At 36.1% G+C, this 26,028-nt stretch overlaps 2 protein-coding genes across 3 annotated transcripts in view; both read right to left on the bottom strand.

The window, feature by feature from the left end:
• Window positions 1-559: 559 nt before the first annotated feature.
• Window positions 560-5,355, bottom strand: LOC113494167 (trypsin-4-like). 2 transcript variants are annotated; one of them, XM_026872369.1, is made up of 7 exons: window positions 4,616-5,355; window positions 3,820-4,120; window positions 2,820-3,001; window positions 2,299-2,396; window positions 1,907-2,074; window positions 1,389-1,507; window positions 560-942 (listed from the first exon to the last, which is right to left on the bottom strand). In XM_026872369.1, exons 1-7 carry the CDS (start codon window positions 4,737-4,739, stop codon window positions 753-755), a joined length of 1,182 nt encoding a protein of 393 aa, XP_026728170.1. In that variant the 5' UTR covers window positions 4,740-5,355; the 3' UTR covers window positions 560-752. The 2 variants fall into 2 exon arrangements, with proteins under 2 accessions (XP_026728170.1, XP_026728171.1); XM_026872370.1 differs by having other exon boundaries at window positions 3,820-4,108.
• Window positions 5,356-5,430: 75 nt separating this feature from the next.
• The window catches only part of LOC113493888 (solute carrier family 2, facilitated glucose transporter member 8-like), a 42,642-nt gene continuing 22,044 nt past the window's right edge, over window positions 5,431-26,028 (bottom strand). Inside the window, exons 3-10 of the mRNA XM_026871920.1 lie at window positions 19,578-19,807; window positions 18,615-18,731; window positions 17,164-17,370; window positions 14,970-15,059; window positions 14,812-14,815; window positions 8,641-8,870; window positions 7,915-8,109; window positions 5,431-7,512 (exon numbers count right to left, since the gene is read on the bottom strand). Coding sequence (XP_026727721.1) covers window positions 7,225-7,512; window positions 7,915-8,109; window positions 8,641-8,870; window positions 14,812-14,815; window positions 14,970-15,059; window positions 17,164-17,370; window positions 18,615-18,731; window positions 19,578-19,807 — 1,361 coding nt within the window. The 3' untranslated portion in view covers window positions 5,431-7,224. The remainder of the gene's footprint in view (window positions 7,513-7,914; window positions 8,110-8,640; window positions 8,871-14,811; window positions 14,816-14,969; window positions 15,060-17,163; window positions 17,371-18,614; window positions 18,732-19,577; window positions 19,808-26,028) is intronic.

Raw genomic sequence — 26,028 nt, 5'->3', positions numbered from 1 at the left:
TCGTACCGGCTGACCGATTTGATTGACCGTTCCTTGAAAGCGAGTTTAATAAAAAAGTGCTTAATTTCGATTGTCATAAGACTGATTATCTCTTGATTGAAGATTAACAGTTAAGCTGGTAGTATTGCATTCAGTAATTGAGTTTTCCTGCGATGGTTTCATAGAAAGTGTGAATGGTTCCACGATATACAGTAGATGTTGATGCCTCTTGACACATTTTCGAGAGGCATCTATTAAAATCAATGAACAGTTTTCCTGCTATTTATTCCGTATATTGGAATCAATCTGTCGCTACCAGGAATACCTATAAATACTTTGTAGGTCCGTCCGTATTACATGTACCTAGTCTAGTAGCCAGTTTTTAAATGTCAGTGGAATTACGATTGCCTTAATAGGTCGCCCTTGCAAAGTTGTCATCCATACCATTTTTGGACATTGCCTTGCAAAAAATGGCTTAACTTCTAAAAATCATTAGGAATAGTTTTCCCTTCTATTATTAATATCCATAAGAGAATTATTTGTTTTCAAAACAATCAAGCTAGCCTTTTTTTTAAATTTACAAATGAAAGGGCTCGACTATTCATATGTATTCATAAATAGGATATTTTTCAGGGTAAACCTGCTTTTCTGTGCCATTCCGTTTTTAAATGTTTTTTTTATTTGTCAATAGATAGTTTAAAATCAAATCAATCAAGTTTTTTTGAAAAAGGTTTTATTTCATTCGCGTGTGACAGTTACACGTTTCACTTTAATCAGTCGTGTCTCATGTCGGGATCGGTGACAGCATTGTAGCTCTGCAGCTCATCCATGTCAGCAACCGGCGCCGGTTTCTCAGCAGACTGGTGAAGTGGCATCACCGGGACCTCAGGGTCCACCTCCTGCATGGCGTCGATCAGCTCTGCCGTCGTCTTGTATGACGATATTGTAGATTTTACGAAGTCCCTGAAAAATTTAATATAACAGTTTAGAAAACATCGTTGGGCAGTCAAATGTTACGGTTTACAAACTACGAGGATAAAGCAATATATGAGTCAAAGATTGACTTGATTTCTGTTTTGGAGCCCCACACAAGCGCCAATTAATGCCGTGGTATGAGTTGGAACCACGCTCGATAGTTTTGTTCGATAAAACAATTGACAACATGACTAAATCTAAACAGTCTAAAACAGTACTTACCCAGCTTCAAGAGAAAACCATCAAATAAATAAGGTATAACAAAAGGGTACATTTTTATTTCCAATGCAATATAATACGAAGACAAATTTTGCGTTAGAAACTGGTAGGTATCTGCTTCAGCTTTAGATGCAACTTCTATTGAAGGCATTGTCGTAATAGTAATAGATAAAGTATCAAATCAAATAAAACAATAGGTAGAAAGATTGCAATACCTGAAATAGAATGCCTTAACGAAGACAGCAGGCTGGTACTCGTGGCCGCAGTGCTCCGGCCCGAAGCTCATCACACCCATCAACCTGTTCTGCTGCACCGCCGGAGCGCCTGCGTCAAACTGATAGCAACGTTGCATTACTACAACATCTATAGAAATTATTAAAAGGAGTTTTATATATATCGTAGAATAATTAACAATATGAAATTTGTTCATAGCTTTCAGCATAGAAAATTGATAACTGTTTGTTGCATTGGCCGATCCATCACTGCGTAAGCGAGCTTAGCAGTCTGTCGGCCGACGAGTGACCATCTATGTGATAAACGTAGATTTTCTGACAACCAGTTTCACCATGGGTTAAAGTGTTGCTTGCCTGGGTAACTGGCAATTACGCCTTATAAAATACTTAGCTGTATCTGGTTAGCCTGGAAGCGGACACCAAAATAGGAAAACGGTTCAGCAAATTGCCAGATTTTTATATGTACAAAGAAGTAGGATATACACTTATAAACTGATTACCAGACACGCATCCCTGGTGCCGTTCCTCAACGAAGCGCAGAAGAAGTCCATGGTGAACTGGAAGCCGTTGACGAGCTGGTAGGCGTCGATGCAGTAGTGCTGCGAGCGGACCTTCAGACGCGCCGTCATCATGTCAGGCGTGTGCTCCCTGAAGGCTGTGTCTGTACCCTAGGGGCGAGGGGGAACATTTAATTGGTTATTGGGCTAAAAAGCATCTTTTTCCACATATGGTTATATGAACCATATGTATGGTGTCAGAGTTTAAGAGCGGTTTAACACACACTTGATAAATTCTCAGGTGTGACTTTTCCTCTCGTTATTTCTTCATCATTTTTAGCAAGGGATGATTACTTTCTTTTACAGTCGGGAAAGAAGTTTGATATTCGCCTTACCCTGGCCGATCCCCACCCTGTAACCACGATGAAACTTTGTGCGAATGGTTCCTTTATCCCCTCGTAGATCTTCAGAAGGCTGATGTGTCTACTGAACTCTGCAAGTGAAGTAATTGTTAGGGACATCAGCAAAATTATTCTTGCTTTTCAAATAGGACAGGGATCTGATCCGCAATTGGTTTCATAAACATGCAAGACACAGTCATGTTATCGAAACCCAGACGCGCAAGATCCACAAATGGCGTTTGACGCTTTTTTATTTTGGTTAGTACCGAAAACAAGAACTAATGCATCTTAAATGTTCATAAGGGAGCTGCACTTTGGGTTTACAACAAGCTCTAAGCAATAATGATTTTCTTCCCCAAAAACAACATTTAATTACTTTCAGTACGAAACCCCCAGAACTTGTGTTCCAGACACTGACATATGGGGTATCCCAGAAAGGAACTCCTAGTTTGAAACATCACGTAACAGTTATCTGCTTTTCCAGCTTACTGTCATCCGTCTGGATATTTACTTACCAAGGTTTTCTGATAGCTTCAGGAGCGCAACATCAGCGTGTGGTACGGGTTCCTCCTCAAATTTGGGATGCCGCACAGCGCCAATCACGTCCAGGAGAGTTCCACCCTCGTGGGGTTTCGAGCTGCCCACTCTCACCTTCACGTACTGACCCAGCGTTTTAAGTGGAGACACGTGGAGAACACTGAGATTTGTGAGTATTTAAATTATTGGACTTAGTTTCGTTGTATAGTACCAGCCTATATTATACGTCCCTCGGCTGGGTACAGGCTTCTTTCTATATATAGGGAAGGTTTAGGCATTGATCTCCACGATATGGACGGATGACAACCTCAGATTCAAATATTTGGAATCCAGTTTTCACGATGATTCCCCTCACCGTTTGTCCGTGTCTTTATTGCTCTATGTAAACTATTATTTGAAGAGAATTGGAGAAAGGAAAGAGGAGCTCGTGGCTAAACTATAACCACATAAGTGATTCGATCACAGGTTAAGCTATGCTTGACGCGGTTGGTCCGTAGATGGGTGACCATCTTTGTCATAACGATTTCCTCATGTGTTTCGGAAGGCACGTTAAATTGTGGGTCCCGGCTGTTATTCCTACATCTTTGACAGTCGTTACAGGTGACTACCTGTAACGACTGTCAAAGATGTAGAAGCTTGAAAAAGTCTGACAGCCAGTCTAACCAAGGGGTATCGTGTTGCCCAGGTAACTGGGTTAAGGAGGTCAGATAGGAAATTCACGTGACAATTTGATGAAGGATCAAAATGTAGGAAAGCTTTACCTACGTACTTTCAAGGTCAATGTTATATACCTATATAGTTAAATATTTTGTACACATAAAATTACCTTAGATTGGATTCAATCCAGGGTCGTCAACCAAATAAATTCCCAAGGTTTCATATAACTTAATTCACCATGTATTGCTAGTAAGTAGCTAAAAAAACCTACCTTCCACCCTCTCTCTACTTACTAACAAAGCCCTCGCTTCAAATACTTACTAATTCAAGCAATGGGCAGCAGTAACCACCCAGTTAACATCAACAATGGTCCCCGCACACCACAGCCTACCATTTATAATGACAGCTGCCATATAAGGGTAGTTCCTCGTGTCAGTCGCATTTCCCCCTTTAATGCGTAAGTTCCCCTTAGGGTTGAAGATGACGGGGTGCTCATTGCGTATTCGCAGTCCGTTCTTGTGATGGCGCCGTCGTCGTGTGTCCTCAAGGTCCTGGGTGTCCACCTGGCTGATGGGGTTCACCCCAAACTGGTCCAGCCCGACGTTGATGTCTTTTGTAAATTATGTTGGGTTATAGAAATATTGTTAGTTTTGGTGTGCCTTTCATCCAAAGTATGTAGAAAAATGTTTTTATGGAAGATTTTCACGAGCCACCAATGTAGGTTTGGCTTAAGGCTTTGTCAGTTTTTCGGAATATTCGCGCGAGACCGTACGAGATTTCAGTCAGAGCAAAGATAAATAACTACGGTAGCAATGTTCGTAAAGGGCAACCCAAAACCCCACAAGGGGTTCCAATTGACGTCCGTTCCAAATAATGTTTTTATGACAAGCCGAAAGACAATGCTTTATTTATCATCAAAGAGAAATTTGCGTGCAAGAGGAACAAACGTCCATACATCCATACTTGCAAACTTTCACGTTTATAATATTAATAGGATAGTACTATAAGACGTGGTACAGTTAGTTCAACTCATTTGTCGTCAAATATGACTTGGATTGACTACAGTAGGTTTTTTCCGTATATTAGTTCCTTTGACACCAAGTTTAGTAATACTTACCAACAGATATGTCTCTTCCAGATTTTTTTGATTCTATGCATACGAAGGTAGATATTACAAACAATACATTATTCCACATATTTTTAACAAATACTTTATATTCTGTACATTGGGAACAGTTCATATAATTTTTATAACTTTGCAGTCATAAATATTGTATTGGGTTGTTTTATTGAGGTTTACATTGTGAAATATTTATGTAGGTTCGTAAATTTTAATATAACAGTACTTTATGGAGAACTGGTATTGTTTCGTTTTACTAAGGACTGTCGAACTTTCTGTAAATCGTAGGTTCTTTGTATTCAATTGTTTTGACAAAAGACAAAACGAGACCCGAATTAGGGAATTGAATCCTTGTGTCGTGGGTATTAAAGAGATTTAAATTACATGCAAAATGACACAGACTTAGAGCAAATGCTTGTGGATCACACAAATACTTGTCCCACGCTTGAATCGAAGTGCACAGTGGTAATTGACATGGTATCCTATACTACAAGTTATTTTAGTAAATCCCATAGTTAATGTTTCTAATCGATTCCTTTGTAGTACAATATACTTTACGCCGCTTGTTAATGTAAGTAAAAAGCGGAGTCTGATATTATAGCGCAAAATTGCAGTTTCTGGAATTACACTGTTCGAATTTAGATTCAGACACGGTGGCGTGATGATCTGCGCAAGATGGTTGGCAGGAGCTGGATGCGAGCAGCCGAAGACAGATCACGATGGTGTGCTATTGGGGAGGTCTATGGCCAGCAGTGGACAAATGTGGGCTGATGATGATGAATTTGGGTTATAATAAAAATAAACAAAACGTATTCAGTTTGATATAAATTATTCTTTAACGTCATTCAGACATCTTAAACTAATAATACCAAATTACTAAACATTATTAATTCGTCATAAAATATCACAATCAGTTGTCGGGAGGCACATATCATCTTTCGGCAAACAATAATGTACTTTCACTTAATACATTTAAAGTTTAAAATTGTAGAGCTGAAAGATTTGAATTGCAGGTACAGAATGGCCATAGAATATGATTATGGTTAAAATATTTGTAATAGCTAGTGCCAGTGTTTTTAAAAATAAATCATAAGACTTTCGAATAAGGTCTGTATTAGTTTGACAGAGTTTTTATTCATGTGAGGTCCGACTGAATGGTTACTTTTTTAATACGTACTTCATAGATACGTCAAACAAAACTATTGAATGTTTTAAATTACACAAAATATTTTTGAAATATAAATCGTCACACCAATCGAAAAAAATATAAACGACACACATACTTAATTGAATTTAAAATCAGACCTCAGAATATTTGTCAGACTATGTCCTTTTTTCTATATAATCCTCGCAAATTGCTAAAGTGCAGGAACATTGTCTCATTAAAGGGCAAATTATGTCATAGTGACGTAAAAAGCAGTATTAAAAAGAGCGTGCAAATAGAATTCAATTGTCAATAAATGTCACTAAAATGACGCAATTCTCCAATAGTTTTTATTCCATTACTTATAATAAATACTCTATGGTCACTAGCCTGTCATTTTAACCCGCAATCACTTGGGTGGTCCATTTGTACCTGCGGGCCTACCGCCGCGTTTTGAAGTAAGATTACTGCAGCTTTGAGAGACAACGCTATGGGTAGAGCGGCATCTCTGTTCTGCAAATGCAGTAATGTCACTTTAAAAGGTGGTGATAGACCCTTTGACATTTTTTGTGGTAGGAATCTGTTGTGTTTTGAGATTATCTTCATCGTGGGACAAATTCTATGTGATTTTGTATGGCTTTGTGTTTTCATAGTCACATAAAAAATTAAATATTAATGTCACATAAAGATTTTGACATGATTTGATTTTAAAATATTGTAACAACGCATTTTTTTGTTACTGACTTAAGCAAAATGTACAAACTTTAAACTGAACATTGACATTTTACAATTCATATATTTATTGAAATGCTTATTTGCATTGAATATTTTTGCAAATTATTTGAAATGATAAATTGACTCCTTATTTGTCGCAACATTGTATTACATTCAAAGGCAATGACATCTAACTTATAACAAAGACTTTAAAATGTCTTATGAAGTCGGAAGTCGTAAACATTCCAACTGTTACACGTAGGAATGCACTACCTGTTCACAGACGAAGACAAAATGGATTAAAAAATATAATATAGATATGGGGTTCCATACTATTTCGGAACACATTTTAAATAAACATCTGTAAGTGGGGTACTGAAACTGTTACAAACATCGTTGAAAACATTGTAAGAGAGACGAGAACGAATTTTTTTTAAACACCTATGGCTAAGGTTATATAAAATATATTGATAAACAGACAATATAAACATTTTACTTTTTATGTGATTTTTCAAATACTTGCACGTGTAAGAAAAGTTAAGTAGATAGAATGTTTATACTTTAAACAGTTCTCAAAATATTCTCGTCAAGTTATAAGAAATGTGACAAGTCATGAATATTTTGTATTTCCAAAACTTAACTCATCAGTCATGTTCACTTTCATCACAAATTACAATGGCACTAAACAATTCCCTACTATTCAAGACAATCTCAAAACCCGACAAATCCTTTCCACATGACTTATAACCTACAACCTACTCATTTCTTTTCCATTCTCCAAATCTTCTTTCTCCCCTTTCCTCTTCTCCTTCTGCCTTCCATCTTGTAACAGCGCGTAGATCTGTTCGACCGTCTTGTCCTTGGTCTCCGGCACCCACATGACGGTGTAGAAGGTCCCAAGGAAGCAAACCATGGAGAACATGATGAAGACCCAGTGGATTCCCAGGAGTTTGAGGAGGGGGTCGTAGGCCTTCGTTTGCAGGAAGTCGCTGAGGGCGTCTATGGAGCTGACGAAGGATGTCACCATGCCACGGTGCTGGAAAAAGGAGAGTAAAGTTAGTTGGTGTTGGTCCTGGTGGAGGGTAAAGTTTTAATAGTCTATGTGAACTGTAGGCAACTTACCTCAGTAAAAATATCAACTGGGAGTATAAACTCATGTATTTGAGTGTCTTTCAAATTTTAGGATCTACAATTTTTTGTAAAAGCAATGTAAATTAACATCCCAAGTTTTGGAGGAGTAGCAGTGTTTTTAACAAGCACAGGAATTGTCCATAAATGCTAGATTTAAGTATAGGTGTATTTCGCATGAAGTTTGATTGATTATCTACCTCAGTGAAAAAAAAAATGTCTTTATGCAGAAGTCCACTTTCGATCAACAATACGAGTCATCGTTAGTGACAATATCACAAAACACATAGAAATCTCAAATGAATCTTACCTGGAAACTAAACAGTTCGGAGGTAATGACGTAAGGTACTGGCTGGTACCCTGCCGCATCAGCGAAGATGCAGAGACACATGGCCATGACGGGCAGCCAGCCTGGCAGCCACACGTTCAATGAGGTGATGTAGAACCAGGCTCCGAGCGCCAGCATCGACAGACCCGTCGCGAATGACGTACCGGCTAACAGCCACTGGAAAGAAGACTACTGTTAGCAAAATTTACTTATTTATTTAATACTTCTTCTACAAACCGCCAAGGTACCTCCATGGCGGACGTATCGCCAGAGGCATACTCTACCGGTTATCTATGAAAAAGAAGAGAAACCAGCACGTGTACTTACAAATAAAAAAAGACTTCCTAAACTATGATGCGAGATTAAAACCACGGAATATTTTTTCCTTAGAAAACCTTAATTTAGAAAAACTGACCAACCACCTTTGTTCCTTATTGAGTCCTTTGTGTACCGGTACATAAAACAAACATCCGAAAATCTCTCTTAAAGGGGTACCGCAACCTCGGGGTCGGTCATCCCGGCAGGCATCAGCCCTAATGGGTGCCACTGAGCTTGCTGACATCCCTTTGAGGAGGGCTTAGAACATGACCCTAAAGTAAGTTTCTGGTCGAGCAGTCATAACACACCGTCCACTTTCCCTTATTTTGCCCAATACTTCCACCAAGCGCCTCTGTCTCAACAACCAATATATATCAAAAAGAACCTCACCTTTCTCCCAGTCTTCTCCACAATACAGCTGGCCACGACTGACCCCAGCATCTGTATCGCGCCCACCACTATCGTCTGCTTGTTGGGGCTCAGCTTCAGGCTGATGGTCTCCGACGCTTTCTCGAAGATGGATCCAGCGTACATGAGCACGACCAGGTAGCCGCACGTCTCCTGGGAGAGCATCACGTTGACTGATATCCGGAAGGCTTTGAATGTTGTTTTGTCTTGGACTGGAAAGATAAAGAGGTTTTATTAAGTTTAATTTATTTACAATTTTAAACTTTGAATATATCGATAAACTATATTTCCTCAAATGTATTATTGAGATGTATGCTGGCTGTCCGTATGTCCATCTGTCAGCACCTCTGTCACCAGTCTGTATCTCAAAAACCACGATAAATTGACTGTAGAAATTTTCACGGATTATGCAGCTGGTATAATTTTACTTAAAATAACAATACCTAGAGATAGATCAGTAACGATTGTTACGCTCATAAATTTGATAGGTGGGAATCATCATAATCATCGAAAAATATAAAGTTGTTAATAGGTTTATTAATAACTATTTCTTCATTAATTTCTATACTCATTTCCATAAAATGAATAAGCGTTATCTTTATATGTAAACTACTTATATATAATATATAAATATATAATACAATTAAAATAAATATTTACATATTGATTCAAGAAAACACATAAGAGTTTTATTAGTTTCGTGGAATCGGTAGGAATATTAGCAGAGAATTAGCTTAACCACTTCGTAATTATTATAAATGTGATAAATAGTTAGGAACTGGTTTATGACTGAAAGAATACTCGTAGGAGTAGACTAAGTAGTTGGAGTAGATGAGTCTAGACTACTCAAGCATGTGTTTAAGTAGGAGCTAAAGTGCGAGTATGCGACATTACTTTTTAACTTGTTCAGTTTATCGATATAATAAAAGAAAAATACATTATACACGGTGATTTTTTGGTCGTCTTACAAAAGGAGCCCAGTTCATGTATCCGATGTAAAAGACCCCTAGGCGCGATTATTATTTTTTTTATCATCAACTAAGATAATAAGTACGAAGAAAAATTAAACAAGAGAAATCTGAAAATACTCTTAAAAATGATAAAAACGCCGCCGCCCGTGCCCCTCACCATTGCATTGTTACAAGGCTCGGACCGCGCTCGCAACAGAGCTGTGTTTCTAAAAACCTACGAATTGCGTCATAATATTGAATAAAAATTGCATTTTAAATTTATTCAAATCTCATAAATACCTATTGTTTTATCATGAACGTGTTCTAGTCATTGGATACATGAACTGGGCTGCTTTTGTAAGACGACTAAAAAATCACGGTGTATATGTGGGCAAATGGAGAAATGTCTTGGAGTTGTATGTGTTAAATACCTAATAAATTCATCTGTATAATTATTTTGTAATCTTCTACATTTTCTTTAACAGTTAAAAAGTCTATAGCGTTTTTTGATGTTTCCTTTTTCTAGTTTTTTTGATGCCTTGTTTTAATTATTGTTTTTGTTTTTAGTGTTTTACTTATTTTAAGTGCATGTAGATTGTAAATATCATTAAAATGCGTATAAACTTCTCGTTAAAAAGTTACTCATGATATTTTGTTTAATATTATATTCTTCTAAACTTGACTAAAACTGTTGTTCGGTTTTTTTGCACGATTCCGTTCAGAAACTTCGTAAAATTCCATTCATAAAAACCAGTTTTTTTATGAATGGAATTTTACGAAGTTTCTGTTACTGGTTTATAATAAACATAGTATAATTCCATGTTTTGTTTTTATTTTTAACATCTATTTATAGTAATATCGTAAAAAAGTGAAATCTTTCTTGCTTGCTTTGTGGTCTATACGATTCAATGTTTGTTTGTCCGTCTATGCGTAAGTGCGCGATGAACTTAGCAACGGCATAATCGATTTACTCAACATTTTGAGTTTGTTTCCTGAGAACCCGTTCAAATTATCGATCACAGGTTAAGCTACGCTTGATACTGTCGGTCCGTGGATGGGTGACCATCTAAGATTTAGGTTGTAAGTCATAATGAATCCTCCCGTGTTTCGAAAGTGTTGAGGAGGTCGGATAGGCAGTCGCTCCTTGTAAAACACTGGTGCTACATCCAGGTAGATTGGAAACCGACCCCAACTTAGTTGGGAAAAGGCTTTTAGTACGATGATGAGCTCATAAATAAGAAAGTTATGTCATTTTAGAGAATCACGTCGCAAAAGCGCGGGCATTACTAGCTTTTAAATAAAATAACAAAATAAGCTTTAATCAACGGAAAGTCGTAAAATAGCGAAAATGTTATTGTGGAATATTTTAACATACTGATCTGTGTTTATAAAACATTTACCTATAAATATAACTATCATGAGTCAATGTCGTGTTTGTCTTGCGGTTCTATGCAAGGATTTGTACGCGCGAGGTGCAGGTTCGATGCAAACGCAAGCAAAGTACCAATGTGAGACATTCAAAGTTATTAATTATATACTCTCTTAATTATCTAACACTGGAAAACATCGTGACGAAATCTAGATAACAAATATTGGAATCTGAAATTGCCAACCCGCAGTGAGCTAGCGTGGTGATCAATGTTCAAACCTTCCCTATATGGGAAGAGGCCAATATTACCTACTATAGTTCTTTAAAAATGTAAATTCAAACACATATTAAAGTTTTATTTTATTGATATTATTTTTTTTCCTCTTCAATCTAATATTATGAATAATATTACCTATCTTTAAGAAATGACGTCGTATACTTATTAAGGTATTAAGTTGTCTGAATAATCATTAAGTGCACTTGAGAAATGATCGGAATATCCAACCAATTAAACATTTTCCTTCCTTATAAATGATTATTAATTAAGATATGGAAATTCATATTAAAATAATATTTCTGTTATAGCCCGATCTGCGTTTGATTTGTCCGTTTAATTGACCGGTTTTTCCCACGTTTTTTTTAAACACTCACTTTCTTGTTTGTTTGTCGTTCCGGGTGGATTTTTGTAACTCAAGTTTGTGGTACTTTTTGATAAGCGAGCAGGCTGGAAATTTTCATTTTTCTCAGATTTTTATAATTTGAATGGAGTGACAATTAAGAGCGTGGGTATTTAGAAAAACAAATCAAATAAAACGGGTCTGGGCTGGGCCCCACTGCCGCTTTTTAAATTTGACCATTGGGGCGCAGGCTTACCTACTTCGTTCTTGGTATGGTTTTGTTTTAGATTTTGCGTCGAATTTGATTCCTTCTTAAAAGGTACTATGCAACCAAAGCAAGATCGAGTAGCGATCCTGTTATCAGCGTCGTTATCCGTCGATGGAGTGTAGTTCCAACTCACGACACTACACGATTTAGCGCTAGTGTCAGGTCACAGTAAGAACTCGGACACAATGCAATCATATATAAACGGGATGTTAGGTGAGGAGAAAAGCACACCTAATCCCGCTTTAAACGTCAAAATGATTTACTGAGAAATTACTAGTATCTTTGATAAATGATGTAGCAGTGAAGATGGATACACTGGGTCTTAGGATACAGTTATACCTACACTAGCTGTTGCCCGCGACTTCGTCCCCGTGGGTAGAAGCTATAAGTTATGATTTAGGTATACCTGCCCGGTTTTTTTTTCACATTTTCCATTACATCTTAGCTCCTATTAGTCGCAGCGTAATGGTTCATAGCCTTAATAGTGCCTTCCTCGATGAATGGTCTATTCAACACAAAAAGAATTTTTCCATTTGGACCAGTAGTTTCTGAGATTAGCGCGTTCAAACAAACAAACAAACAAACTCTTCAGCTTTACATATTAGTATAGATAAGTATTTACGTATACCTGAGAGGTATCCTATTAATATCTTCGTACACAAGTCCTTAAAATATCTTTATTAGCTCAAAATGGGACCAGAGATGAAAGCAGTACAGTCTCACACACTTTGACATACATCCTACAATGTATTAAAATATAATTTTAATACGTTATTATACTCTAATTCACTTTAAAAAAAAAATACTGAAGCAGTCAAAGCCAAATTACATTACGACAAAAAAAAACCGCTCGAACGGAGATGACTGTCAACTCAAAGTCACGTGATTACCCGAAACTAAATTAAATGACATTTCTATATTTTAATGTAAAGTTGTCACTTGGGAAGAAAAACAGCAGAGAATGCGTGTACCTACACACATTGTATTTTTTTATTTTTTTTAAGCAAATGCAGGTAATAAACGGTTGTGATTAAACCTTTTTTCATATTGGATGAGTCCGTATGAAATATTATGCGGTTGTTATAAATTATGCGAGGTGATCGTCTGTAGCTTTTGGAATTATTCGAGTGTGCCTCGATTGGTATCAGGTTTTGTTTGTTATACAGGGTGTTGTTAAAATGGACTTATTATTAGTTGTTAAATTTAAAATAACAACACCACTATTAGAGGTAAGGCTTAAAATTCTTAGTAATGATAAAATAAAGTAAGTCAGCCATTAGGTAAAAATATGTAATTAGTAAGTTAAGTAATTTCAAAGAAGATATTTGTAGGTTACCGAATTCTGTGACATTTTCTATTTTAAGTGTTGTTGTGACTGTACTGAAGATCTAGTAGTTAGTGACTCTGACTACTATACCGGATGCCGTGGGTTCGATTCTACCTAATACAAATTTTCTGAAATGAGCATGATCATTTTGCGTCTGTGTGTAATTTATTTATAATATGTATGTTTAGAAATATATAAGTATGTATCAGTTTTCTAGTACCTACTCATAATATAAGCTTTACTTATTTTGAGTCTAGATGGCGTTGTGTAAAGTTGAGCATAATATTCTTACATTACGAACATTTCTTATTCATTGCGTTATTTAGTCACCCTGTATAAGATCCGTCGCGTGCCAGCGTTCATTACGCAGGAAGGCAGTAAATATATCTCGGCCGCGGTGAGAGCACTTCTCGGAACCCGCATACAACCTCCACGGACTCATTGGAGGCAGGGGTTGACAACATTTTGTTAGATTATTGCGCAACGCGAGTTTTACGACCAGATAAAGAAGAACTTGTTTTATATATTTTGTAACTGTTCCCGCATTAAGGAATCCAACCCTTGTATCGCGGTAAAATGTAAATTTCACAAACATTCAAGTCATATTGACAAAGACACCCAGACTCAGCATTCGTGGATCACAAAAATGCATTTCCTAGGCGAGGATAACCTGCGACACGACGCGCTCAGTGGGTTTGGCGTGGTAACCTCAACCACTCAGCTATCCGTGCAGTCAAAATTCGTACATATAGCTACAGAATTAGCAATCTAATAAAAAATATTATGAAACTTGAAACTTGTTGGATGATCCCGATAATGTGAGTTAGTAAATCATGAGATTCGTATATTCAGGAATAACGTGAGTTAAGATCTTTCAACCTACTACCTAACACTGGGAAATTCCGGGAAGGTATTTTAAATTTACGATTTTCTGTAATGGTGCCTATTAGTCAATAAAACATGTTCATGCATTAATAACTTAACACCTAAGTTGAAGAGAGTGAAATTACCCGAAGGTTTCACATCTATGTCGTACATAACACAGTGCCAGTTTTAGTGCATTTCCGCCCATTATGGCGTAAATGTTTAAAATACAACAGTGTTTATTTAAATAATAATAAACTACTAAACACAATATAGTGTTTTAATAGTTTTATTTAAGCCGTTTTGTAGTTCAAGCATATACGAAAGAGGGCATTGACTGGTATAATTTTGCCGATGAACCCAATTCAGACGTCGAAAATATTAACAGGATGGAAAATCTTGACTGTCTAACTGTCAGACTTTCTATATATATCTAAGGAGCAAGTATTAAAAAAACGTCTTAAACTAAACCTACGCCTAGTACAAGCATTTGTGTGATCCACGAGTGCTTGTCCCGAGTCTGAGTGTCTTTGTGCACGTGACTTGAATGTTTGTGAAAGCCCCGTGATACAAGGATTAAATGCCTTGCTGTGGAAGTCGTTCAAAAAAAAGATAGTTAGCCCCTAAATGAATACATTAACGTGGTTAGTTCTATATCAACTTTTCATAGTACTCGAACGCAATACTTAAATTGTGAGAAAGAATAAATAACAATGTGTTATAAAATCAAGAATTTGAAATATACTTTTATAGCATACTTGGCTAAAAGTAGATATTGGATGAAATGAGTTTTTTACGTGTTTCGTAAAGAAAATATGCATCTGTAACGTAGTGTTGCAATTTTATACTTTTCAAACTTAATTTTACAAATTTTATCACAGATCGGCCTCTCTTTTCCACAACCGCTGAGTCAGACTTTAAGACTTGGTTGTATATTCCTGGATTCTTCTAGATCCTTGTTGTCTATGGTGGTGTTTCGGAGCCACGCGAGTGCTGCCCGTGCTTCCTGTAAAGACAATATTCGTTAACTCTCTGGACTGATTTAACTATATTACAGCTACCACAAATGCGACATTATTATTAAAATGATATACCAGAACGCATCTTTAATGCAAAATGGGGTAGTTAAGAGTGTATTTTTAAAGTCAATTTCCTTGTATTTCTAAAGATAAAAAGAACGCTTTTATCACCAACAAACGGTTTAAGGGATTTTTTTATTATTGTATATTTTTATAAATAACAATAACAAACATTTGCTCAGCTCATAAGAACATTATTTGGTTAGCCCAATTCTGCTTTCTGAGTTGACCATTTTCGAAACAAAACTGACATATTATTAATTTAGGTACAGAAGCAGTACTTTAGAAATAGCTCTGGTTAATATAAGCTCTATAAATAGAGGAAAATGTTGGATACTTTGAAAACAACAATTTATATGAAACCGCTAATCTTTAGATGCGGAAACTTAGACTCAGTGTCAAATGGACTGGCATTAATAATAAAGACACATTTAAATCACGTCTTGAGAGATAATTTGCATCTGGTCTTTCCCCGGCCCGGGAAAGTATCGGCGACCGGAAATACCGCTGCCAATGCACCGGTTTGTGAATCACAGGGGAGTGCAACCTTTTATGTAATGAGGAAGGTTTTAAACTAGTGATGTGCGTATAAATATTTAAGGTTGTGTATAGGGTAGTAGATTTTCATATTTGAAAATTAAATTTCATGTTTTTAACAAATTCTTGTTATTAATACATATTTATTTATTTCAATATATTAATGACAATTTATGTATTAATTATGTAATTTTATTCTACACTGATAATTTACACGTGTTCAAAGCCACTAGTTAGAATAGGTTATGGAAATATAATATTTTTTTTAAATATATTTACTAAGTTGGCTCTGATACGTTTTTTTCAATTTACTTCTACTATAGACTTGCAGAGCTTTTTTGATGCCTCGTTCTTTTCTTCTATAGAATGTACCGTTTTATAAGCCTTTAGCCTGTCTAAATGAACTACCCAAAAACGTGACCATAGCAAAACGGGCAGCGAGATACGCAAATAAATATTTAAATTTATTTAAAATCGTTTAGAACACCTATTTAAATACTAAATGATCTGCGGTATATGTATACATTTAAAATAATTTATTAAATTCGCTGACGCACATATTAATGCAAATGGAACAACTAATATTGAAATCGGTATTTCCCTAAGAGATGCATCGATTATTATTAAGATATGATCTTGTTTCTGAGAATGTCTAGAGGTCAAATTGACGACATTAGGTGTTGATACGCAAGTTAATTCACAACCGCGATACTTAGGACTACTTACTATCCAAATTATTTTATTTACTAGTTATAAAAAACTACATTGTCTGGACTTTAAAGTAGGCGATGACCTCTGAGTTTCTGTTCAGGGTGGCCTGATAGGAACTGTCGACTCCAGCTAGTTAAAAAAAAAATACATGTAAAAGTGATTTCATATCAAAATTAACATGACCAATTTGTCTAGAATCACCGTTTTTTTAGAAATAAGCCTTTATTACTTTCTTATAAGAGTTGTTAATTTTAAATCAGAAAATCAGTGATTACGAAACGGCAGGGCAACAGCCTTATTAAGTTAGTGGAAAACGAACGTGAAAGTAAATTGACATAATTGACTGACGGAAAATTTAGACAGCTATTACCGTCGTTTTTTCGGCATCATAAGCCAGAGCCTCAAATGTACCTATGTAAAATATGTGTTTATCTTTACAGCTATTATAACAATCTGGATTGATAATGTTCCTTAAATAGATTGATGGATGGTTTCATCTATACTATACCTGCTTTAGGTAACCAGGGGCCTTACCAACACGTTTTAAAGTTATTGCCGGTTGAAACAGAGATGCCACTATACATGTATTGCGCTGTCACGTTTTGACAACCTTATTTCTTATATTTTCAAGCGAGATCGGTGATCATAGACTCTTAACCTATTTTGTTACCTTATTAAAACTGCAAACCTTTGAATTTGCTTTTGTTCCTGATTTTTTTGGTTCTACTACCCGGCTTCTCACTTAGATCTCACTCTAAGATGCGAAAAGACATCACATCTTACCTTAATCTTCCCCTGCTTCACCAGAAACACAGGGGTCTCCGGCATCGCGATGAAGGCCACCAGGAACACAGCGGGCACAGCAGCACACAGCCACAGCACCGCCGCGAAGGACAGCATGTCACCGGCGACGTACACCACCAGGTAGCCCAGGTTCTGGGACAGGATGAACAGGGAGCCGAGCGCGCCGCGGATGTTGTCCGAGGCTATCTGATGGAGGAAATTAGGGGTAAGTAGATTCATAAAAATGGGCACGAACAAGAAGAAATGTGTTAGTGAAATTAGACGGTTATATTTCTGCAATAGATTGAAACGATATGTCACCTCATTTGTTGAAAGGACTGTCATTCACATACGTTTGGGATTCTGGGCGATGTGCATTGGTTAAGGTTCTTCCATTCGCTACGAACGAGTGAAGAATTTCATTGCGTAGTCTTGGATCAGCAAAAGTTCCAAAATGAGAAAATAATTTAAACATAAAGTAAGATTCAAATAAACCATTTCCTTAAAATTGCATACAATATTGCGTTAGATAAAGAAATAGAAAACTCCATGACGTCAAAAAGGACTTTACCTGTACTAAATGACAAATGAGCCAGGTAACTTCTCTTGGAATTAAACCACAAAATAACAAGGAAAGGAAACAAAACCTATTGATTACGTCAAAAGTTAAGGTAATTTGAATACTAGTAATATTATCAATTACTTTCCCACATAGTTTACAAATAGGCATAAACATAACAAACATGAAAAATTCCCGAATCCCATTGTTTAAATAATGACGATGATTTTTTGACGTAGGTCATGACAAATTTCATTCAAGTGAAAAACAAGTGAACAATTGGAATATCTGTTTACTAGACAATGGACAATGTAATCTACATATAAAGTTTCTAGTATTTGGGTGTCAATAGAAGGAAATAACAAATAATTACACATCCGACATAATTTGATAGTGAGGTCGAATTATAGTAAGAGTTATGGCACAGTGTCATAATTGTACCAAAAGGCTTGCCACCCTCATAAAGTAACGCTGTGGCTATTTTCAAATAAGCTTCCCATCTCTAAAATTAATGATACAACACTTCACACGAGAGTGGCCGCTTCGAATCACGACCCCACCGCCGCGTCAGCTCATTATCAGTGATGTATCCATTCCATTGCAATCCATTTGAGCGAATTCTTTCTTCTCTCTTTGGAGCCCAATCGTAATTCATGAGCTTCAAATTCCAGTGAGATTGAACGAAAGGGTTACTGCGGCCCCGGTATACAAAGGGCAAAGGAAGGAACATAACATGGATAGTTTTTCGTAAATAAAAGTCTGGAACGTCCTTCTGCTCCACCCAAAACGCAGAGTCATGTTTTCCGAAGCGAAAAAAGGAGATTTAAAAAATATAGATAAGTGTCGATAAATGGTAAATCTAACTTCTTTTAAGGTAAATGGTAAAACTTACTTCTTTAAGGTAAAGAGGTATGACGACATAGCAGCCGGCGCAGGCGAGACCGGCGACCGCTCGTGACGCGATCAGCGCCCAGGGACGGAGCGAGATCAGAGTGATGGACCAACTTATCTGAGAAACAAAGAGTTTATTGAAATATGCTGCAATACAACTTAAAACATAACACAAAGTACATTCAAAATAATAAACATGTTAATTTAATTTCAGTTGGCAAGCATAAGAATAGAGAAAAAATCACTAGTTTTTGAAAACTTATATGTGTGGACAATTGTTCCTCTTTCACGCAAAAGTCGCTGAACGGATTTAGACAAAATTTCGTACACTTATAGCGGGCGCCCTATAGCTAGTATCTCATAATACATACAATTCCATTGGAGTCTTAATAACGTGAAAATGATCATCATTTATTATGTCAAGTGGCTGATATCGATCTGGTTTCAATATAAGACAGATGTGGCGCTGACTAACCGCCGTCTGAATGAAGTGGTTACAACCGCACGTTAACGAAGCAGATTAAATGGTTGACACTGTTATTGATCGGCCGTGTTTATATAACGAGTCTTAAGAAATTAGATGTAGACTTTATTAATGTTTATAATTAATAGGAAACTGGGTAAGTTGTATAGTTTGCTGGAATTAAATTGCTTGCCACAGCTTCATCCTCCCTGAATTAGATTTGCGGAATAGAAGTTGTGGTTTTGTGTTCAAGCATTTGATATACGGCTGCTCTTATATTTATCAGCATGTAACTACTTACATGTATAATTGTGTGTCAAATCCTTTATAGATGTGATGTGCAATAAAGAATGTTCTATCTACCTTCTATTATATTTCATCAACTATGCGATCGGACCGGGAATACCGTGATAGCTAGCGTAGCAGAGCTGTTCAACCGAGCTAATCTCCACCTGTGTAGTTCTAGACACCGCTAGCAGAAGAAACCATGTCAACTCTTACCACAAGCATTAAGGCCGTCAGCAACGTGGTAAATTTCCTCCCCCATCTATCAGCGAGGTCTCCCACCATGAACCCGCAGAAGATGGGGGGTAAGAAGGTGATGGCTGCCATCCAAGAGATAGTGTCATCCGTGATGGGTTCGGGAGCTGGCCCGTCCGGGGACTGCAGTAGTGGCGTCATGGGAGACTGCCAGCCCATCAACATGCCGAAGTTTAGGGCAGGGATCGTCACTGAAACAAAAGAATGAGTTAGTTTTGACGCATTATGTGAAGCCTAAGGACTCAGTTGACTCTAATAAATATGTTTGCATTTCGACAGAAGCAAGTTTCATGGTCTCGATGCCACCATTTTACCCTATGGTTTGGGGTATATTGAAAGGAAACTGTATTCACAATTTACTGACTAACTCTATTTAACTTAGCAGTTTAGAAACAGCTTTCAGGTAAAATATATCTTTTTATTTACAGAAACTAGTTGTTGCCCTAGAAAACAAACAAAAATTAGTCCCACGATAAACAGGATAAAAACTATCTGTTAATCCTAGTTTTAAACTATCTGTCTACTTAGATTCGTCTAAATCCGTTCAGTGGTTTTTGCGTGAAAGAAGAACAAACGTCCATACATACAAACTTTCGGGTGTATAATATTAGTAGGATATGCATGCCCGCATTGACCATACATAACAATTGCTTTCATATCGATTGACCAGTTTCTTATACATCATTAAAATACAATTACTACACCGGTCGTATCATTTTATATGATTTATGAGACATGTTATATATATTAGTATGCAAATTGTAAACATTTATGCAGATATAATGATTCTCATACCTAGTAACAATTATCTGGAACTTTATATGCATGCAATCATGCATACATGCGTCAATCTGGTAATTGTGAGGGTTTAAATTGCGGTTTTAGATAGGTAGGTGTAGATAAAACGCATTTTGGTTTTTCTCTATAGCTTTAACTCGCGGTTTCGCCAAAATGGGTTATAACTGTAGAAGCATTAAGCACATTTAGCGACGTTGGATAAAAAGCCGGATAGAAAGTGGGTATGAAAATCCTATATGTTAATCCAAGGTGTCATAAAACAATCAACGGTATTTGTCGAGCCATTTAAATTAAGCGTAAGTGTATGTAAGACGATGAAAATGTACTGATAATATTGATAAATATTGATTATGAAACCATTTCTTTATAAAAAAACACCAAGAAAAGACACTTTCTACTTTTAGCCGCCTTCAAGTTGTATTAATTACTAGCTGAAGGTACTCCTGACTTTCTTAGCTTGTAATAAAAAAGTTAATCTTCTCTTCTAATATATAAAATTCCCGTGTCACGATGTTAGTTACCGTAGTCCTCCGAAACGGTTCGACCGATTTTTAAGAAATTTTCTACACGTTTAGGGTAGGTCTGAGAATAGAACAACATCTATTTTTCATATCCCTAAGTCATAAGGGTTGCTCACACAAAAAAAAAAAATATTTTTTGGACGAAATTTTTTGTTTTTATTTTTAAATGTGGCATTAAAAATACATACAACTAGAAAAAAAAATAAGCAAAACAACGTTTGCTGGGTCAGCTAATAGTTGTATCATCAGCTACCTGTCGATAAAAGTCAAATCAAAATCAATCCAGTGTTTCAGAAATTAGCTAAAAGAAACAGACAGACAAAAATTAAATTATTATTACTAAAACGGTTATTTTAATATTACAAACTGACACTCCAATTTTATATTTAGTACAGATAAGAAGTTCTATAGAAATGGTAGCGACCACGTGTACAAAGCTCTTAGTCATTATAAATGCAGTATCAAGAGTTTAATCGCTGTCATTACAATAATATACAGATAACTTTTATTGTAAAGTGTCATTAGTCATAAGGTAAACTACGGAAATCTTAATTTCGAGTGGACACTTGCGCTGAACACAGAATTAAGTTTTATTCTTGAAACTATTGAGTTTTTTGATAAAAGAAAGTGAATTATTGACTATCATCTACTTTTATCAAACACTATATTTACTATCAATAGAATAGTTTTCGAGTGCACGCACTTTCTACACGTGTTTGTAACATTTTACAGCCATGCTCCTTTAATACATCTTTGGCATTACTTAACATGGGCTATTTTACACTGAAATAATGATTCAAATCAGACACATAGTTTCGGAGATTAGCTAAACAAACAAACTCTTCAGCTTAACTTATATTTTTTTGTATTAAAAACGACTCCCACACTAAGGAATTTAACCCTTGTGTCACAGGGGGTTTCTCAAACATTCAAGTCACATGCACAAAGAAACCCATACTACACATACTCAGGACCAACATTCGTGGATCACAAAAACGCTTGTTCTCCGCAGGGATCGAACCCGCAACACGTCGCGCACTGTGGGTTTGGCGTGGCGACCTCAACCACTCGGCTATTCGTGCTTTATAATATATTATAATAAAACTATACTCGTGTCGCGTTATCGCTCGCATGTGTCATTAATATCCTGACTGAACTGGTTTATATTGGAAGCAGTAATTAATTCGTCTAATCTGCAATCTTATAATTTAGTCTGTTGTCTATTTACATTTATATCGACAATTATTATTTTATTTATGCAGACACCCACTTAATTACCTACGTGTAATAAATCACTAACTTTTCGCATAAATATTTTTGCTATGTTTGTAAGGTCATATGGTACGCCACGCTTGAGACAAAATTGACAGAAGTATAGACTATGTAATTACCTAATATAGAGAATATTAAAGTATTAACTCCTCTCTACATATATTTATATAATCTTTTGCGGCAAATTCTGGCAAAGACTTCATGAATCTCACAAATAGGGGGTCATAACCAAGACACGTGCGGTCAGTGAAATTGAAATTTGAAACAAAAGCTTTTGATTTTGATACAATTGTAATTAGCAAATAAAGTAAAACTGTTTGAACATCCTAGCTAGTTACATATCTCTCACTTACGAAGTATTTTATTATGTCTAGATATGATTGCATTGTTTGGTTTTGGAATGTCATATTATCATTCTCTAACAATATTCTAAACTTTAACATAACATGTTTGAATAATAATCTTGTAGCCAATGAAGAATGTTTCTAGAAAATACTTGACCACAGACAAGATATATTTTATTATTTATGAAGATGGGAATCTCTATGGTATGGCAATGATAATTTTAACATTTTGGAAAAATCCCACAGATGGAAAATGCCAATTCCCATGATAACAAAGACAATCAGAATTTTCTCTGCCTAAGATGTTAATTAATCAAATAAAATGATTTTTTTTTAACAATAATTTACTTAGGTGTGGCGAATTGAATTAACCGTGTTGGAACTTCAGAGAGATTGCCCAAAGGGCAAAATAGAGGAACACGGGAAGGTTTAAGTCAGTGTGACACTCTAGTCCGCTCTACCCAACGCGGAGGTCTTTGATGATTTTCCATCTGGAAAAAAATGTGTTGATGTGCGCTACTTGGATTTTTTATTAATGTTTATATAAGGAACTGAAACAGAAATCATAATTTCTAATGTGTGTTAATGTCTATACATGCTGTATATGATTGTTTAGAAATCAATAGATATTTGAAACCTACAGCGTACTAAAGATAGATTTAACTTGTTAAATTTACCGTCCATAAAAATTACTAGACATAAACCGATGTTTTATTTGGGAAACGAACAGATTCAACACCATAAATAACTATGAAATATAACCAAAATATAGCAGATTAAAAATAAAGAATCTTGATCAATAATCGTATAATGAATAAAGGACTGCCTATAAAGATTGAATGGCAGAGTCTATTCATAAAGAGCTAATAAAAATTAACGATCAGTGTTTCGGGCGGCGTGACGTCACACGATTGTGTTTCGAATGGAGCGAGATTTGCATTTGTATTTATGTCTTCGAAGTACCTACCTTGTGATAATGATTGTCTAATGAAAATCTGTTATCAGTCCTGGGGGTTACGCCGTATAGGGTAAGTTAATACGTCGCATTAACTTATAAGTATACAAATTGAAACAATCAACTGTACATGTATACTCCATTTTGAGAGACCTGAGATTTAGATTTGTCAATTTAATGTTATTGAGCTGTTCTGACAATATCTGCGCTCCTAGAAATGTACCTTAACTACAAGAACTGGTGGCGTCTACCAATTACTTTTGGGAGCTCGAAGGACCCTAGCTCTACATATACAGATAAAAGGAGGAAAACTTTAAAGAACGGTTACATCAAAATCTGTTTAGGAGTTCCGAATATAAGGTCAGATAACGACACTGACATTTATCCTAAATAAATACTTCTTTTTTGCCGTTCGTGGAAAAATGACGTAGCCTGGTATAACAAAACAAACATTTCTCGAGTTACACCAATTCTATTTCTGTCGGAAACAGTTCAATTTAATTAACTAATGCAGAATGATAAGGATAACGTAATGAAGGAGACGCTGATTAGTTTATAGGTCAAGGCTGTGAACTATTTACTTAAGTTTTAGAAGCTACGGAGGTAGGAGGGAGTGTGACGTTCATAGTACCATGCACTGACAAAGACCCATGCAAAATGGAACCTTTTTTTTTTTTCTCTAGCCCACTGTGTCCCACTGCTGGGCAAAGGCCTCCCCCAAATCCTTCCACGACTCTCTATTCTGGGCCGCATGGAACCAGCCTGCGCGGTAAGCGTTAAGGTCGTCTCGCCACCGCTTCCTAGGTCGCCCACGACGACGCCGTCCATCCGTTGGCTCCCATAGTGTGGTGACTTTGGAAATGGAACCTAGGTAACTTAATTTGATTTTAGATTTTGAGTCCTATTCCCGGTATTAAAAAGCTTTTTTACCGTGCACACTTCATATCCTTGCTTCATTATCATATTAGCATTTTATACCTGAACTAACTAAAAATATCAGACAAGTCTTTCTAGTTAGCACTCCATGACAAGGTCACGTCGCTCGGACTCTTAGTTGAACGATCCAGAAAAATACGAGAGATTAAAGCGTTGGTAAATATATGCTTTGGGTAGCAATTCTAATCCCTGAGAAGTACGAAAAGTGGCTTTTAAAGTCACATTATATAACTTTTAAATTATTCTAAGACACCATTGACAGTCGGTAAAGAAAAATATTTCGAGTTTAGCAGCATAGAAAATATTGGAATTGGAAAATCGACAGTGAAAACGCGTGGCATTATCCATAAAGCAGAGGCATGAACAGAAAACCGGCTGTTTGTAGTTAATTAGCCTTTTTTGACCCTTAAGAAGTCAAAATATGTATTCCTCTATACATATCGCAAGCAACCAATCATCCTCTAATGTACGCTGAGATTTCACTTCGCAACACTTTAACATATATTAGGGTATGTCAGGGGTTGCCAAAGTGTGTACTGCAATTTAAACAGTGGAAAATACAGGGGGTTAAGTTCATCCTATAACATTACCCGAAACCATAGGTTTTCGTGAAAACTTATGTTTTTTTGTTGAGTTTTGTTTGTTGACTGTTTATTAGCTTAAGTTGTTTCCTAGAAGGCGTAATGACAAAAACTTAACTTCCATGCAGTGCGACTAAGAATAAGACTACATGCCGTAAAAGATTGGTAGCCCCTGGAATGTCATTCACGATTCAAAACATGTGTGCGTCTACGGAAACCCGATTGATATTCATTGTGGAGTAGTCACAGACGAAACGCACGTGATTAGATGTTTGGGCGTAATTTTTATGGCCATCTAATAATAATTAGGCGACTCTATTAAAGTGTATAAATTTTAAATATTATGTTGAATTTAAGACTGAGTCAATTTAAATTGTTATTTTTGGTTGTAAGGAAATTATAGTGCATAAGTTAAGTTGGAAACAAAATAAATGGTTTTTATTTTAATTAGTATTTATTTGCGATAAATATAGACAGTACGGGCATTGATTATCTAGTTATTATTGAAACGTTTTTAAATTGCCCGGATAACATCCAAACTGGATCCTACGTGAAATAGAAAATTTTGATTTCAATTTTTTTTATTTCTTACTGGCAGCTTAATGATTCCAGAATTTAATATTTGAGGTCTAAATTAGAGGTTTTTATGTTTTGTCTGCCTTTTCAATATTTGTTTGTGTTCTTAGCGAAGACATATTTTTTTGGACTTTTAACATTGTTTTCAAGCAAAACATGTTTCTTAGAATAATGTACTATTTATGGAATTTAGATAAATACGCTTCCGTGTCAATAGTTTATCTTAATTCATTAAAAAGCCGCGAAATAGGTTAATTTATCATTATTCGCATTATCATAAGTATGTCAATTTCTAACGTAATAAGACAATTGCGTATAATTTTATGTATTTTTAAGTGGTGTAATAGTTAATTAAATTTCTTGTATCATTAAAATTATATTAAGAACACGTGACATAATTAGAACTTAGACATAAGATAACAAAATGGT

Source organism: Trichoplusia ni, chromosome 5 (genome assembly GCF_003590095.1).
Source record: "Trichoplusia ni isolate ovarian cell line Hi5 chromosome 5, tn1, whole genome shotgun sequence".
In the NCBI taxonomy this organism is placed as follows: Eukaryota; Metazoa; Arthropoda; class Insecta; order Lepidoptera; family Noctuidae; genus Trichoplusia; species Trichoplusia ni.
Note: the sequence above shows the minus strand (reverse complement) of the source record. Positions and strands in the feature narration are given on the sequence as shown.

Bases quoted from the DNA above. Each gene is read 5' to 3' on its own strand.
- LOC113494167 (XM_026872369.1), bottom strand. From the start codon at position 4,739: ATGAACTGTTCCCAATGTACAGAATATAAAGTATTTGTTAAAAATATG. The intron at 4,121-4,615 runs GTAAGTATTACT...ATAACCCAACAT, and splicing joins TGGAAGAGACATATCTGTTG to AATTTACAAAAGACATCAAC. The intron at 3,002-3,819 runs GTAAGTATTTGA...CACAAATCTCAG, and splicing joins GCTGCCCATTGCTTGAATTA to TGTTCTCCACGTGTCTCCAC.